At 40.7% G+C, this 14,048-nt stretch overlaps 1 protein-coding gene across 1 annotated transcript in view; it reads right to left on the bottom strand.

Annotated features, from left to right (window-relative positions):
* Positions 1 to 360: 360 nt before the first annotated feature.
* The window catches only part of tgfbr2b (transforming growth factor beta receptor 2b), a 38,448-nt gene continuing 24,760 nt past the window's right edge, over positions 361 to 14,048 (bottom strand). The window contains exons 8-10 of the mRNA XM_062422749.1: positions 10,186 to 10,327; positions 2,278 to 2,405; positions 361 to 1,686 (exon numbers count right to left, since the gene is read on the bottom strand). Coding sequence (XP_062278733.1) covers positions 1,423 to 1,686; positions 2,278 to 2,405; positions 10,186 to 10,327 — 534 coding nt within the window. The 3' untranslated portion in view covers positions 361 to 1,422. The remainder of the gene's footprint in view (positions 1,687 to 2,277; positions 2,406 to 10,185; positions 10,328 to 14,048) is intronic.

The raw sequence follows: 14,048 nt of genomic DNA, 5'->3' as shown, positions 1-14,048 counted from the left end.
TAGCTCTAATAAACCAATGCTGGTCCAAGAAACGCTAAAAATCACTTCATATTAACTTCAATATTCAAAATGTCTTCATAATCCCTTATAGGACCCCTCTGCTTTCACAGTTTACATGAACCCTCTGTGCCAGCTCAGGCTCACAAAGACCTTGCAAAATGAAATAATCCACAGAGGAAGGTGGCAGAGAGAAACTACTTAACCACTTAGCAAGTACGCGGAAATATAACTTCCAAGATTACACGTTCTTATTTGGAGGGGAAAAAAAGGCATGAAAAAAACACTAAGACTTTTGAATGAGACGGAAAATCCATATCGTGCTCCCAGACGTGGCTGGATTACAGAATGAGTGAAACATAATCTCAGTATACAGAAATATCTTTAATTCATAAAAGATTTACAATATTTTACATATGACACATACTGTATGTAAGGCAGGGTAAAATATCTTTGGCACACCTCAGTTTTTTTTTTTACTGTAGATATAGACAGAAAACATACAAAATGTTTTTAAAAAATACATCTCTATGAAGTCTTTTAATCTCTGCATTCAAAGATAAGTAGTAGGATTACTTTCCCTTTTTTTCGGCTGATTTGTCTCTTATGTACAGTTATTGTCTCTATGTACATTGTGCTTGTTTATCTGGCAAACAAGTATAGCTGGATAAAAACACACACAAGCACACACACACACACACACACACACACGCACACACACACACACACGCATGCACACACACACACGCACACACTGTCATTCATACACACACACATTCCTTTGAATTCCTGCTGGTGAGGATGGAGTCCACAGCATCATTAGTGTTAAGGCAACATCTCTGCTGAAATTTTGGCTCAAAGTCGGACACACAAAGGCACTTTTAGGCGGAAGCTCTCCTTAACTCCAACATGTTAGAATACATGAAGATAATACAATGACAAATGTCTGTAATGCATAAGTATCACATGGTAAAGTGCACATCAAATGTCTTTGGTTGAATAGTTTACTTCTCATTAAGTGAGTGACCTTTTGCTCAGAGAGAAGCCTGTCTGACTCTTATAAAATACTGTCTCCATGCTCAGCACATCTTTGGACGCTTCCAGTTAACTTTGGCTTTTTTTTTTTTTGGCTCTTTAGCTTTCTCAGCTGATTATGGTGAGTTGTTACATTTTTGAAGCAGTGAAGTCCAAAAGCATCACCCAGAGTTTGTCTTAAAAAGCCTCTTCTACTTCTTCTTCTTCTTCCTCTCTGGGTTAGAACTAGATGTGACACTGTAATGTAACTCAACCTGGCTCAAAATCCTGCGATCCAGGAGCTCAGCTCCCGATCCCCACAGTTGAGGTCTTCAATCCCATCAAAATGAAATTAAGTGCCCTTGCTAAGAGAAATCTCCCTCAGGGTCCATGGAGATGTTGAGCTTCCTCTCACTTCTCATCGCTCACGGAGCAGTCCGCAGCTATGATTTCCTGTATTTCTGTGATTTTCACCTCCTCCTCAGGGATCTCCACTTCCACCATGGGGATCTTCAGCTCCTCTTGGATCTTCTCTGCTGAGGAGCTACGGCTGGAGAGTTTGTCCATCTCGTCCTCCATCTCGGAAATGCGCTCAGAGACGCAGTGGGCGGTTAGGCGGGCCTCGGGGTCGTGGTCCCAGCATTCCATGATGGTGGCGCAGATCACCGCTACGCCCTGCAGAGGGAGAAGTAGAGCAGGTGTGAGCAGCAGTAAGTGACTGAGTGTCAAATGAGTGTGATATTTCTGTTAAAGGCTTGGTTTATCAATCAACAAGAAGTTTAATTCATTATCATGAGAGCAGTGCAATCAGATAACCCTTTAAAAAGAAATACTGTTGTCACGTAAAGATTAAAACAACTTGGTGTGCATGTTAACATCAACAGCATAATTATTATAATAAATATAAACAATGGATCAATTAACTGTGTTAGAGAAAAATGACCCCAGATAAATGTTAATTTTGCTGTGTCTGTTGTAAAGAGGCATCTGCTTACTAACACGTTTATCATACCAACTTTATAAGGTTTTTAATTGTCAGTTCTGTGTCTCTGAGGGGTCAGTTTATGCAGCTTTGAGTAAATATGTGAAGAGACGTTTAAAACATTGTTTTCATGTATTCTAATGACTGCCCTTCTAAATGCACACATCATCAGATCATTCTCAGCGCTGATGTACAGATTTAGTTTTCCCCTCAGATATTTATGCAGAAAGATCAATAATTGTGGTGTATCCCTGCAGTATGTACAGTGCACTAATGTGACTGACCTGATGCCTGAGCCAGGTGTCAGGGATCTCAGGTCTTCCTCTGTCTCTCAGCACGTTGTCCTTCATGCTCTCCACACAGGGGTGCTCTCGCACTTTAGAGCCATAAGCAGGCTCGTAGTCCTTCACCTCTGCAATCACAAACACAAACCGTGGATCAGATATGGACTGCAAGTCATCACCTGTGTCTCAAATTAAGCAAAATCACATTTTCCTTGTTCGGGTCATTTGCAAAATTTCTCGGCAGGTGTGTGTGTGTGTGTGTGTGATGAGTTCAGGGACACTAAACAAGCACACATACCATGGTAAGGTTTCTGACACAGTCAAACTTGTCATGTTATTACATTTTTAAAACAATATGAAAGAGGAAGACAGAGTGAAACAGGTGGTGTGTTGAAGTGTGAAAGCATCCTGGTATGAGGTCATCCTACCCCAAACCACTGGGCAGTGATTTTCTCGTGACCTGCCAGCTTTGTGCACTGGCACCAGTTATGCTGACAGAGGGAAATAAAATGGCTTTTATGATGTCTCCATGGGAGAGAAAATGTTAGCTCTGGCACTTGAACGATGATTGTTTCTAAAAACAACAAATCAGCTTCCGCTAACAAGCAATTAGTCGCAACCTCAGACCATACAAAACAACAAACTCACAATCTGTGTTTTTTTTGTTTTTTTTTTCTTACTACAGAAAGAAAGAAAGAGTATAACGTCAAAACCATGAAAAATGAAACACAAAGTTCCGGGATTTGGTCCAGACCTCATGAAACCGAACTCACAACAGCTGCAGTCTGTCTCCAGCCACCGAAGAGAAAGCTGTCAAGATCTCACAGTTGCTGTGAAATGAGACACTAGTCACTGTACAGTCATCCTTGTTTACCCATCTGGGCCAGAAAATGATTCACAAATATTTCACCAAAAGTAGAAGCATCATGTTCAAGTACCTTCTCTCTTTCTTCCATGTAACAGTTTCTACTTCATGTATTTCACAACCTGTCAAACACTGAGTATTATTCACTTAGGTGTACTTTTTGGGTCGTGTTATATTTGGCAGCATCTGAGCCTTTTTTGGGCATGTTCACTAAAATATCTTAAATATTTACTGTCAAGACAAATAACCACTTGAACACTAGAATACTACAAGTACTTAGTACTGTAAAACACAGCTGGTGTTCTGGTCCTTCCATCTGTGTGTTCGCCCACATACAGTATCTAAGACTAAACATTACAACGCATACACCGACTTCAGAATTCACCTCCAATCAAATCAAACTTCAACTAGTCTTCAAACTTTACTCCTGACCTTGGGAACAGCCGTTGAGAAAATAATCAAGCCCAGCGGGACATTTAGTCGCTGTTGTGGAGCTTTCAATCAGATCACACCATCATCAGCAGATGGAGTTCGCCAAGTTGTCAAGAATAGACTGTTTGCTGAACCCCTCCATCCTTTATCTCTATGCCTTCTACATGGATGCCTTTTACATGCGCATGTTTAAGACCTCTTACAGGGTTTTTATGTTATAAGTCAGTGAGAGCAATTTCAACCAAAACGTGGAGTTGATGTCAATTTAATTATCTATCAAGTTAAAACTGATCAAATCTGCCACTGACAATTCTCATTTCATCCAGCAAAATGAGTTGTCAGCAAGAAATGAAAAGCCTGCTTTCATTTCCACTATCTCAAATCATGAATCACTTACTAATACATTTCAAGTTGTAAATTTGTTACTGGAAGCGGAACATTTGCAGTGAAAATGTGGATGGCTTGATAGGTGTTGCAGTAAAGGTTTAGTGAACGGGCCATTGTAGTTTATCAAATATCCATTATTTTCTGAGCATGTTATGTCATGGATCAATAATTCCATGATCATGTCATATGAACAAATGCTCCAAAACTGCTACTACATGGACCTAGACCTCTGCTTTCTCAGGTGCAAATACCATATGTTGTTCATGTCAATTAGCATTAAGATGGTATGATGAGTTCTAGGAAAAGGTGCAGTAGTTTCATATTAACCAGGCCTCTCTGGTCTCTGCCGCTGTGTCTTCAAACACAGGAAGTGGGAAGGTTTGAGTGGAACCCCCGGACAGGAAGTTGGAAGGCTGGGATCGGGGCTGCGCAGAGAAGCTGACTCTACAGGCCCACACTTCCTGTTTTTGACATGTGGAACTTCCCCCGTTTTTAGTATTTTAAAACAGGACCGAGCTGAGCCCGGCCCATTCCCCTGGAGGTTATTTATGCCAGGGCTAGTATTGTGCTCTGTTCTCTGCTGTTTAGATCTCCTGCTGTGGAGCTGGTATAAATACCACACATTTTCCTGGACTCCTTACAGCTGAAAGAACAGCAGAGGGCTGATTCTAAAACGAGAAAGTCGAAAACAGAAATAAAAAGAGGTGGAGCACTTTTTAAACATGAAGACATGATGGATTGTAGAAATCTCATTTCATGCTCTAGTTGATTTGCCTATTACACACTTGTCCTCATGTCCTTATAAGTGATATCTGGGGCATTAAAAAAGTGGACACAGCGTCTATCATTGCAGTCTACGAGGTGTGGCCTGCGTCTCTTAAGGAGTTCTGGACATTTGAAAGCTATGAGAAGAATTTCATCTGTGGTTTGAGAACAGATTTCACAAGAGACTGCAACCAGAGCCTCAGTCTCACTTTTCCCTCGCTGTCTGGGGCCCGTAGTTAAAACCCTGGTATATCCAATCTAAGGGGCTGAAAGTGGTTTACGACAGTTTCCTTTTCAGATTATCTGTCTGAAACCTTTGTGGCCTGGAGGTTAGCAGAAACCTCTGTGGCTGCCTACACTGTCTGGGATCTGCTATCTAGAAAGAAACACAGCTCTATGTTTGGAGTTCAAGAGATCTTAGACCCTCAATAGGCGTATAACATAAGACTGATCCCACACTGATGCAGAACATACTATGTCCTACATAGAAACGAACCAGCATAACCTCTAATGAACCCCACTCTTTCATCAAAACAAGATCTCCGTCCAAACGGGGTATCCGCCCATCTCCAGAGAAGGTTTTGGGCTGAATTCCTGCGGCAGGTTTGTGGCTAACACATTATGGTGCTGTGAAAGTTTAACAACAGCACCACTAGTTTGATGGGGCTAAAATAAAAGTGGGAACGCCTTTGCTGCAGGCAGGTGAATGTAAATTAGTTGTATTTATGCCAGGGCCTGAAAATGACTTCATATAGTTGCTGTTTAAAAAACTGTTGACGGCAAGTTCATTTATGATGCTGAACATGATTGACTTCACTACTAAGCCTTTGTGCATGATCTTGAAACTTGGTGTTGAGGTGTTACGTAATCAGTTATCATACCTGCTTGCTTATGTAACAGGAGGCAGTGGTGACAGTGCTGTGCAGTGAGTAAACCTCATTCCCTGACACTTTAAAGGTGCAGTGTGTAGAATTTAGTAGTGGCTAGTGGAACAGGATTGGCAGAAAATGGAATATAAGATTCATAAATATGTTTTAATAAGTGTATAATCACCTGAAAATAAGAATAGTTGTGTTTTTATTACCTTAAAAATGAGCCATTTATAGCTATATAGGGAGTGGGTTCTCTCCATGTTTCACTGCCATGTTTCTACAGTATCCCAGGACAGACAAACCAAACACTGGCTCTAGTGAGGGCCTTTCATGAGGGAAGGGGGAGGGGAGAGATGTTCATTAGGTTGCAATCTGCAGTCTCACCACCAGATGTCACTAAATCCTACACAGTGCACCTTTAAGAGACATGCTGGCTACAGATGCTAGCGCCAATAGGTTTTAGCCTCCTTGTTAGTGCACCCGCCTCCCATGTCCGGGGTTGTGAGTTAAAGGCCAGAGTTGGACTGTGCTTCTTTACATAATGCAGGTTACACTTATCTGTTTTAATTTTCTTGGTTCCCTTTTTTTCACACTACTGTTCTGATGTTTTTACCACCTGTTATCATCCGCTAATTATTATATGCGGCCATGCTTTCACTGCTTACACCGTCTGCACGTTCTTTGCATTGTATAAATTGCTTGCATCGTATGTTTCCTGCTATGCACAATGGTTGACATTCCGTTTTTTAGATTTTCATCCTGTTTACTTGCTTTTGTGCTTCACTCGCCTTTCTCTGTTGTCTGCTTTAATTTTAATGGCAAAATATACATGTGAAAATTAGGCACATAGCTAACATTGAGCCACATATAATGATGCTAATTAATGTGGTTTGTCTCTGCAAAAATAACGGAGCAAGTGGTTTGACATTTTGGGAAATGAACTTTCTTAATGTGACTGACACTACAAAACCACATCAGTTTCATGTCTGCATTAAGTGCAGCCAGAGTGAGGTTTTTTGCCTAGCTAAGCAGAAACATTTGACAGGAAAATAGCTAGCTTTGCTTTCCGCAAAGTTAAATAATAAAGAAGCAAAGAATTCGACAATTTCGGAAATTAACTTAAATTAACTTAAATGTCCTTAATGTGATTGAGACTAGGTTGGCTTTCTACAAAGTTCAATAATAAGGCTATGAAGGCATCTAAAGCTTACTAGTTAACACACTGTTTCTCATTTGTTGAATCCATATTCAAACACAAGTGCAAGAACATTTTGTTTTTGTCAGTTTGGGGGAGAGTTTTGTGCTTTAACTCTATTTTTTCTGTCTGCCCAGCACTTCTGTACAGGCGGCCTTAGGAACTCAATGTGCCTGGCTGTTGTTCACCAAGAAATAGTTACAGGACATGATTTCCATTAAATTACAAATTGTTGTTTTTACATTTCAGTTTGTGCTAAATGCTTTAATATGTTCACAATCTAGTGTATTGTCTGAAAACATCTGTCTGCTGTGGATGAAAAGTAAGCTATGAAAACAGTGAGAGTGAACCAAAACAGTGAAGTTGTAGTCTGCAAAACTGGAAGACGATATGAACCTCTGTGTGTCCACATTACACAGTCATTTTATGTATTATGACTAAAAAAATATCGATTATTGCCACGTTAAATATGTTAATGTGATACAACATGTTAACTGATAACTGACTTTTGACAGAGCCAGGCCAACTGTTTCTCCTTGCCTTCAGTCTTTATGCAAACTAAGATAATTGTCTCCCATCTCCAAGAGTGGTACAGAGGTGAGAAGTGTCCTCTATCTCACAGCCCTTACACCAGCAGGATACTGTACAATGATCTCCCCTTCACCAGCTGTTGCCAGTGGGTGTCTCCCTTCGTGGACCGCAGGCCTTTTGCTTGGCACAGTCCAAACTCTTCGTCCCGCTCCATTACCCTGCATAACCCTCAGCTCAGACAGAACATACAGGCCCTGCCTCGCCCTGCAGACTAATTTAGGATATGTAAATAAAATGCTCCGGGAGAATGTACTATAACTGACCACAACAACAATGCCAGTGCTGGGTAGTATTTCTATCCACCACTCTGCCCCCTGTTGTTGGGGTGGAGACAGAGGACACACACACACACACACACACATATATACACACAATCCCAGACTGAGACATAGAAACAGAGCTAGATCAGGGCGTCCCTTAATCTCTCTTCCTCTATCTCTATGTACCTCACTCTCTGAAATAAATACACATACTAGACACATGTTGGAATGTGACTGTCTAGTTCTAAATGTCTCAGACTGTCTAGAAAAGCCCACTAGACTGAGGGAAGGAGGTGGACCGGAGAGACTCCCTCTCTCTCTCCACTCTCAGGAGAGCAAATCATTTGTGTGTGTGTACATCTATCTTTGTGAGGTCCAATTTGAGAATGAAGACTTGGGACATTTTTGGAAAGCGAGGACATTTTATCCCGTTCAAAGGTTTCTTTGAGGGTTGAGACTTAATTTGAGGGTTGAGCGGTAGGTTTCAATTTTTTAAAGACATACTAAGTCATTGGTTGCTATAATCAGTCCAGCTGCCTAGTTTGACCATTCAAGTTTATGAGTCTTCAGAAGTCTTAGTTCAAGTACATCTTTGTTGTGGCAGCCAGTTGTAAGTTAGTGGCCGTTTTTTTTGTCCCGATAACAAACTTATATCACCAGTACATATCTCTGCTTTTCTTTTCTGTGGCATTTTGTACAATGCAATACTATAACTGATGGCTAACTTAGACTGCTGAGGACTGTGATTTTGTGCCCGCTTCTTTTGCAATGAAGTTGCATTAGAAAGGGATATTTTCACAGCTCAACCGTGTCTCCCTCTTCATATACTGCTAAACTGCTTTCCCAATTACTTTGCACTGGCATATGTTAATCGCTGCCTTATGTTCACAGGTTTTTTGAAAGAATGAAACGCTACATTTATATATATATATATATATATACTGTATATATATATCGCTCTGAAGTCAGAGGCAGGAGGTATTGGGTGGATTGAGAACATACAAGATGCAAGACTCAGGTTTACATCTTGAGTCCCATGTGTGTTCATGTTAGGCGACAAAATCCCTGTGGTTAAGGTAAGTGAAAGTTTTTGGTTTCGCTTTAATGCGCATAAACATGTTGAACAAGTCACTGCTGACGTTTTTCTGCATTAAACCAAGACCACAATCTTTCTCTAACCTTAACCAAGTGCTGCCAGTGCCTAAACATAACCGAAAAAAGTTATATAATGCTGTAGCTTCTAGCGGATATCGTACCGCAAGATCGGATGTTTTGACTAGGTATGTTGTCTCTGGCTCTGTGGCTCATATGTTCATTATTAATGTTTTTGCAACTTGCCAAATATGTTAATGAACAAGATTTTCTCATTATGGTGAGAGAAGGCATTTTTCAACCAGCATTCAATTTCCAGTATAACTGTGTTTAATTTGCATTCAAAATAATTGGAACTAATTTTGTGTTAGTTCAAATTGGTTCAAACTTCTCTAAATATTGGGCGGTTGGGGTTAAGCATTCAGTTATAATGAATATATAATCTTCCTATTATTGTGAGGACTTTAAAGCCTCATGAGCACAGACAGTCTCTCTCTCTCTCTCTCTCTCTCTCTCTCTCTCTCTCTCTCACACACACACACACACACACACACACACACACACACACACACACACACACACACACACACACACACACACACACACACACACACACACACACACACACACACTGCTGAAACAGGTACAGTTTCAACTCTCTCCCTGATTTCCTGCCCAAAGAAGGGCAACAGCAGAGTTTAGATTGTCTCCCTCACATATCAAACATTCCACAGATTCCCACTGCAGACCTGGAGCTGAGGTCGAGGTGCAGTCCGACAGACAAGACCATCAGCTTCACTGTTGACACACAAACTCATTCACTGCATAACAGGAAACAGTAGGCCTGTGCCCACTGCCTGCACTATGTAGGTCACAAACACACAAACAAACACACACACACACACAGACATTCAGTAAGCGCACACTGCATTGTCAGCAGTGGATTACTCTAACACTTTTCTCGAGTAAAATGAAAATATAACAGTATAAAAATATTCCTTTACAAGGAAACTTCCTGCACTTGATGAATCATCATCTCCAGAAAAATTCACAAGAAGCTGAGGCCAAGCAGTCGTGTTTATCACATGACATTACAGATGTTACACGAGCTGCCTCCACTGCTACATATGAGCACTGATCCATAGGTGATACCTGACGTATACCTTTCATTATATGACAAAAATATCCCCTGGACAACATGACATCACCGCCGTCCAATCGGCTCGCCTGTTGAGCTTGTTACCTTCTTCTAACCCCGAAACCTTTGACATATGTTGTCGCTGTTGCGTCATCTCAGCGGTTGACACTTAACCTCAGCGTGATTTGTTTTGTCCTACGTGTGAGTGCATGTTCGTGTGACGCATGACATCACACTTCCTGCGGCTTCAAGGCCCGCTAATTACTAAGCGTGTATGTGTTAGCGTCGTGTGCGTGCGCGCGTGCGCTCACCTCCAATCGCTTCACACCTCGACGTCATCTCCCACAGCACCAGGGCCATGGAGTAAATGTCAGTCTGTTTGAAGGACTCGATGTTCTCCAGATTGAGCCGGGCCTCCAGCACCTCCGGAGCCATGTAACGTGCCGTGCCCACCTGCGGTGCAGAGACGAGGAGGAAGGGGTTAACACACAAGAATTCACACATTCACAGAGCATATATAAGAATTCACTTTCTGTTCTTATGGCCTAATTAAAATAAAATACAGGATCAACAGCATTCTCTGTCTAACTTTTGATTTATGGTGCTGTTGCAGGAGCGGCCGTCAGTGACAGTAAATGTGACTCACTTCCTGGCTTCATTTTTTTACTGGATGAGATGTTGGACAAGATACAAGACTACACATTTTCACTATATTTTCTAACATGACTTCTACAGTTTTCACGTTGGTGTTGTGTCGCAGTGTGTTTTCTGTGCCATCCAGATGAGAACCTTGTACAATCTGTGAAGGGAGTTCGGCACTTGCAACAAGAGGTGACATAAAGTCATCGGGCCTCATGTTAGAAGTACTGTAGACTATAATATTATCTCTCTTGTGACAGCCACATGACTTGACCATCTCCCGTATTAGTCACATACCAATTTGCTTTAGAAAGACACTTGCTTTTTTGGCAACGAACCATATGTCGAACCATTCCCCCTTTATTTCTGTCACAGTACAGCACCGCTCTGATGACACACTGTTGACTTTTTACTATTCATATTTTTAACCCTTACATACCATTCGGGTCAAATTTGACCTGTTTTGACATTTGACAATTGTAAAAACACCCAAAAGTCTTTCACCCTGATATTTGATTACTTTTCCTAAAGTGGCGCAAAAAACAAAAAAATGTTTAAATATTATGTTGTGTTATACTTTTGTATAGGTGGTACAGATTTTTGTCCATTGAGGCTGTTCTGGGTCGAATTTGAGCCGTATCTATTGACATAGGTAAATGAATAGTTAATAGCTTTAATAATATAGTAGTTATGAGGATTTCTTTTTATGATGTCATTTTCACTTTCAATAAAATACATTTCAATCATTATTGCTATGTTATATTTTCATGTCTTAGGTAAAATAGGACATGACAATCTACAATGTGTAACTATTTTACTCTTTGGTAACATTTTTGTGAATGAAACTTGATAAGAATTATAGCAGAGCATGTAACATAATAATGGCATCTTTAGGAGCTTCAATTATATTGGTAATGAAATATCACAAAGGTTCACCTCCTCATGAACAGGTGGCTTTCATCACGCCGAAACAAGTGATTTATGACAACCTCAGAGAAAAAAGAAAGATGAGGTTTTGATGATGTGATGATGCTTGTGGTGCTTATTTCTACACTTCCTGTAACAGCTGTTAACAATCACTGCAGCAGGTTTTATGTCTTTGTTTTTATTGGCCTGTCAGTCACAGTGAAAATTAAGAAGTTGTTTGTATTCTGTTGGCCAACGGCCAATTTCCTTTGGTTGGTTGCAATAATATAAATGTAACACTCATACAGTACTTCTGTAAACTGAGATTATTGCAAGCTTTTATTCAATAATCACACATTGGCCCCCACTTTAAGATTGGAGAGGATATCAAGTAATTCCAAGTGGAGTCACGAGTACGGTTGAGCTACGAGTCGGTTTTGATTTGGCCTTAAGAGCAAGACAGTTCTACCGCCCTGGCACAGAGTTTGGTTCCTCCCTTCTCCCACACACACAAAAATGCTGTTTAGGTTGATTGGTGTCTCTCAATTGCCAGTAGGTGTGATTGTGAGTGTAAATAGTTGTCTGTCTTCAAGTGTCAGTCATGTAATTTACTGGCGACATGTTCTTTTTACCTCTCACCCAGTGTCGGCTGGGATCATTTTCAGCCCCCCTGCAAAAGCTCGACAAAGACAAGTGACTATAGCTAATGGATGGACTGCAAATTACAGCTTTGACCTTTTTAATAAGCGACATTTTAACGAATCAGTATTCATTAGTATTAGTATTCATCATTTGCTGATGCTACCTTCCATCTGCATTCTATAACCAGGAAAACTGTAAACTTATGGTTGCTCATGTCAGAATTAAGGAAAGAATATAATTAAAACTTTATAAAGGCTGCATAGCATTACTCTAACTGTTGGTTTTCAGCACTGCGTGACTTCAAATCTATGAAAATGCCTCTGTGGTGTACTGATAAAGCTGAAAAAGCTCGCTGCCTGTGTTCGAAAAATCGTATTGACATAACATCTGCTGTTAGATGGGGAACACAGTTTTTGGAGCGAACTGAAAAAGATCATGGTCACTCATGTCAGAATTAGGAAACGAAGAAACTAAAACATTGTAAATGCTCCACGGTATTACTTTTACCGCTGCTTTCCAAACCATCAAACAACTCTTAAGTTTGACTGTCAACATTGCACAACTTTAAATCCATCAAAATACCTTGGTGGTATGTGGTTAAACACAGAAAGTTAAACAAGATTGTTTGCTATTTTTGCAAAGTATTCTCTGACATAATACCTGCTGTTGCATGCCTAACACAATTTTTTTAGGCAGCAAATGAAAATTTTGTGGCTGTCCGTATGTTTCTAAACACATTTTTTCCCGAGCTGGACCCGCACTTGAACACACACAGAGGTTATAATTACAACCTGCAATCTGGGAAATTCCAGCTTCCAATTGTGAAGGGGAAAACACGTGACAGGAAAGGATCATGATTTGAACATTTGAACGGATAAACTGATGCTGCAAATAGCACAGGAACAATTGTAGAGTATTGCACTGTTAAATTAACCACATGGTTTGTTACGCAGGAACATCTGAGTAGTTGTCCTTGGAAACTGTTGGTCACAAGCGCATAACTCGACGCCTGACAAGGATGGGCTCTGGCACGATCTTGTGATGTTGTGATCTCGCCGGAATCCGGCTGCCTCGCAAGGTAACCGTTAAACAAGAATGCCGGCAGTGGTAGATGTGCAAGAGCAAGAGCTTTTTCTGTGTTTGAATTGAATGTACTGTATGTGTGGATGTGTGTGAGTACAGGGTGGCAAAGAGGGGTCACAAGTGTCTGTTTAGCAAGTTAGTCGACACCCTATCACCTGTCACGGTTGCATTTCCAGCCAGGAAACCATAAATCACAAACAAATAAGGGCAAAGTCACACGGACTGAGAGTGAGCTGGGATCTGCCTTGGGGACTTTGCATGTCACAACAATGCCTCTCTCTTTATCCTTTGATTGTCTGTCTGTCTCTTTCAGATTGCTTGTGTCAGCAAACAAGGTGTATCCCATCAAAACACACTAATAACAGAAGGAGTTAGATATAAGACGGCAAAACAAACACAGCCAGTTCATACCTCGCCAAAAACCCAGACCAAAGCCCCTCTAATGCAGGGCCTTGATGCCAAACAGAGAGAGTTACCATAACAGCAGATAATATGATTTCCCTACAAAAGCCGCAGCTTGTAGCCGCATATTCAACACCTGACAGTAGTATTTATGTTTGTAACCACTGTTAAAGATTTACAGAGAGCTGTTCCATTTATACCTGCCAACATTTAGGTTTAAAAATACAGGAGGCAATTTATCACCAAAACACATATCAGTTCATATGAACCCTCCTGTTGGCTTCCTGTTGACCGGGCATCTCAAAATTGACCTGGTTTGACTGTTTATAAAGCATATGATCTAAATGATCACCCAATCCTGTGTTAGACTTTTTAAGCCAACTTCATTCCAACTTATTACCACAAGTTTTACACATATGTTTGGAAATTATGGTTAATAGGCCTCATTTAAATGAAATTATACCTCATATTTGAGTTAACGCATGTTGTCCTTGTGTCAAAA

This window comes from Scomber scombrus, chromosome 7 (genome assembly GCF_963691925.1).
Source record: "Scomber scombrus chromosome 7, fScoSco1.1, whole genome shotgun sequence".
Classification (NCBI taxonomy): Eukaryota; Metazoa; Chordata; class Actinopteri; order Scombriformes; family Scombridae; genus Scomber; species Scomber scombrus.
The sequence above is the reverse complement of the archived record's forward strand: the minus strand, read 5'-3'. Positions and strand labels throughout refer to the sequence as shown.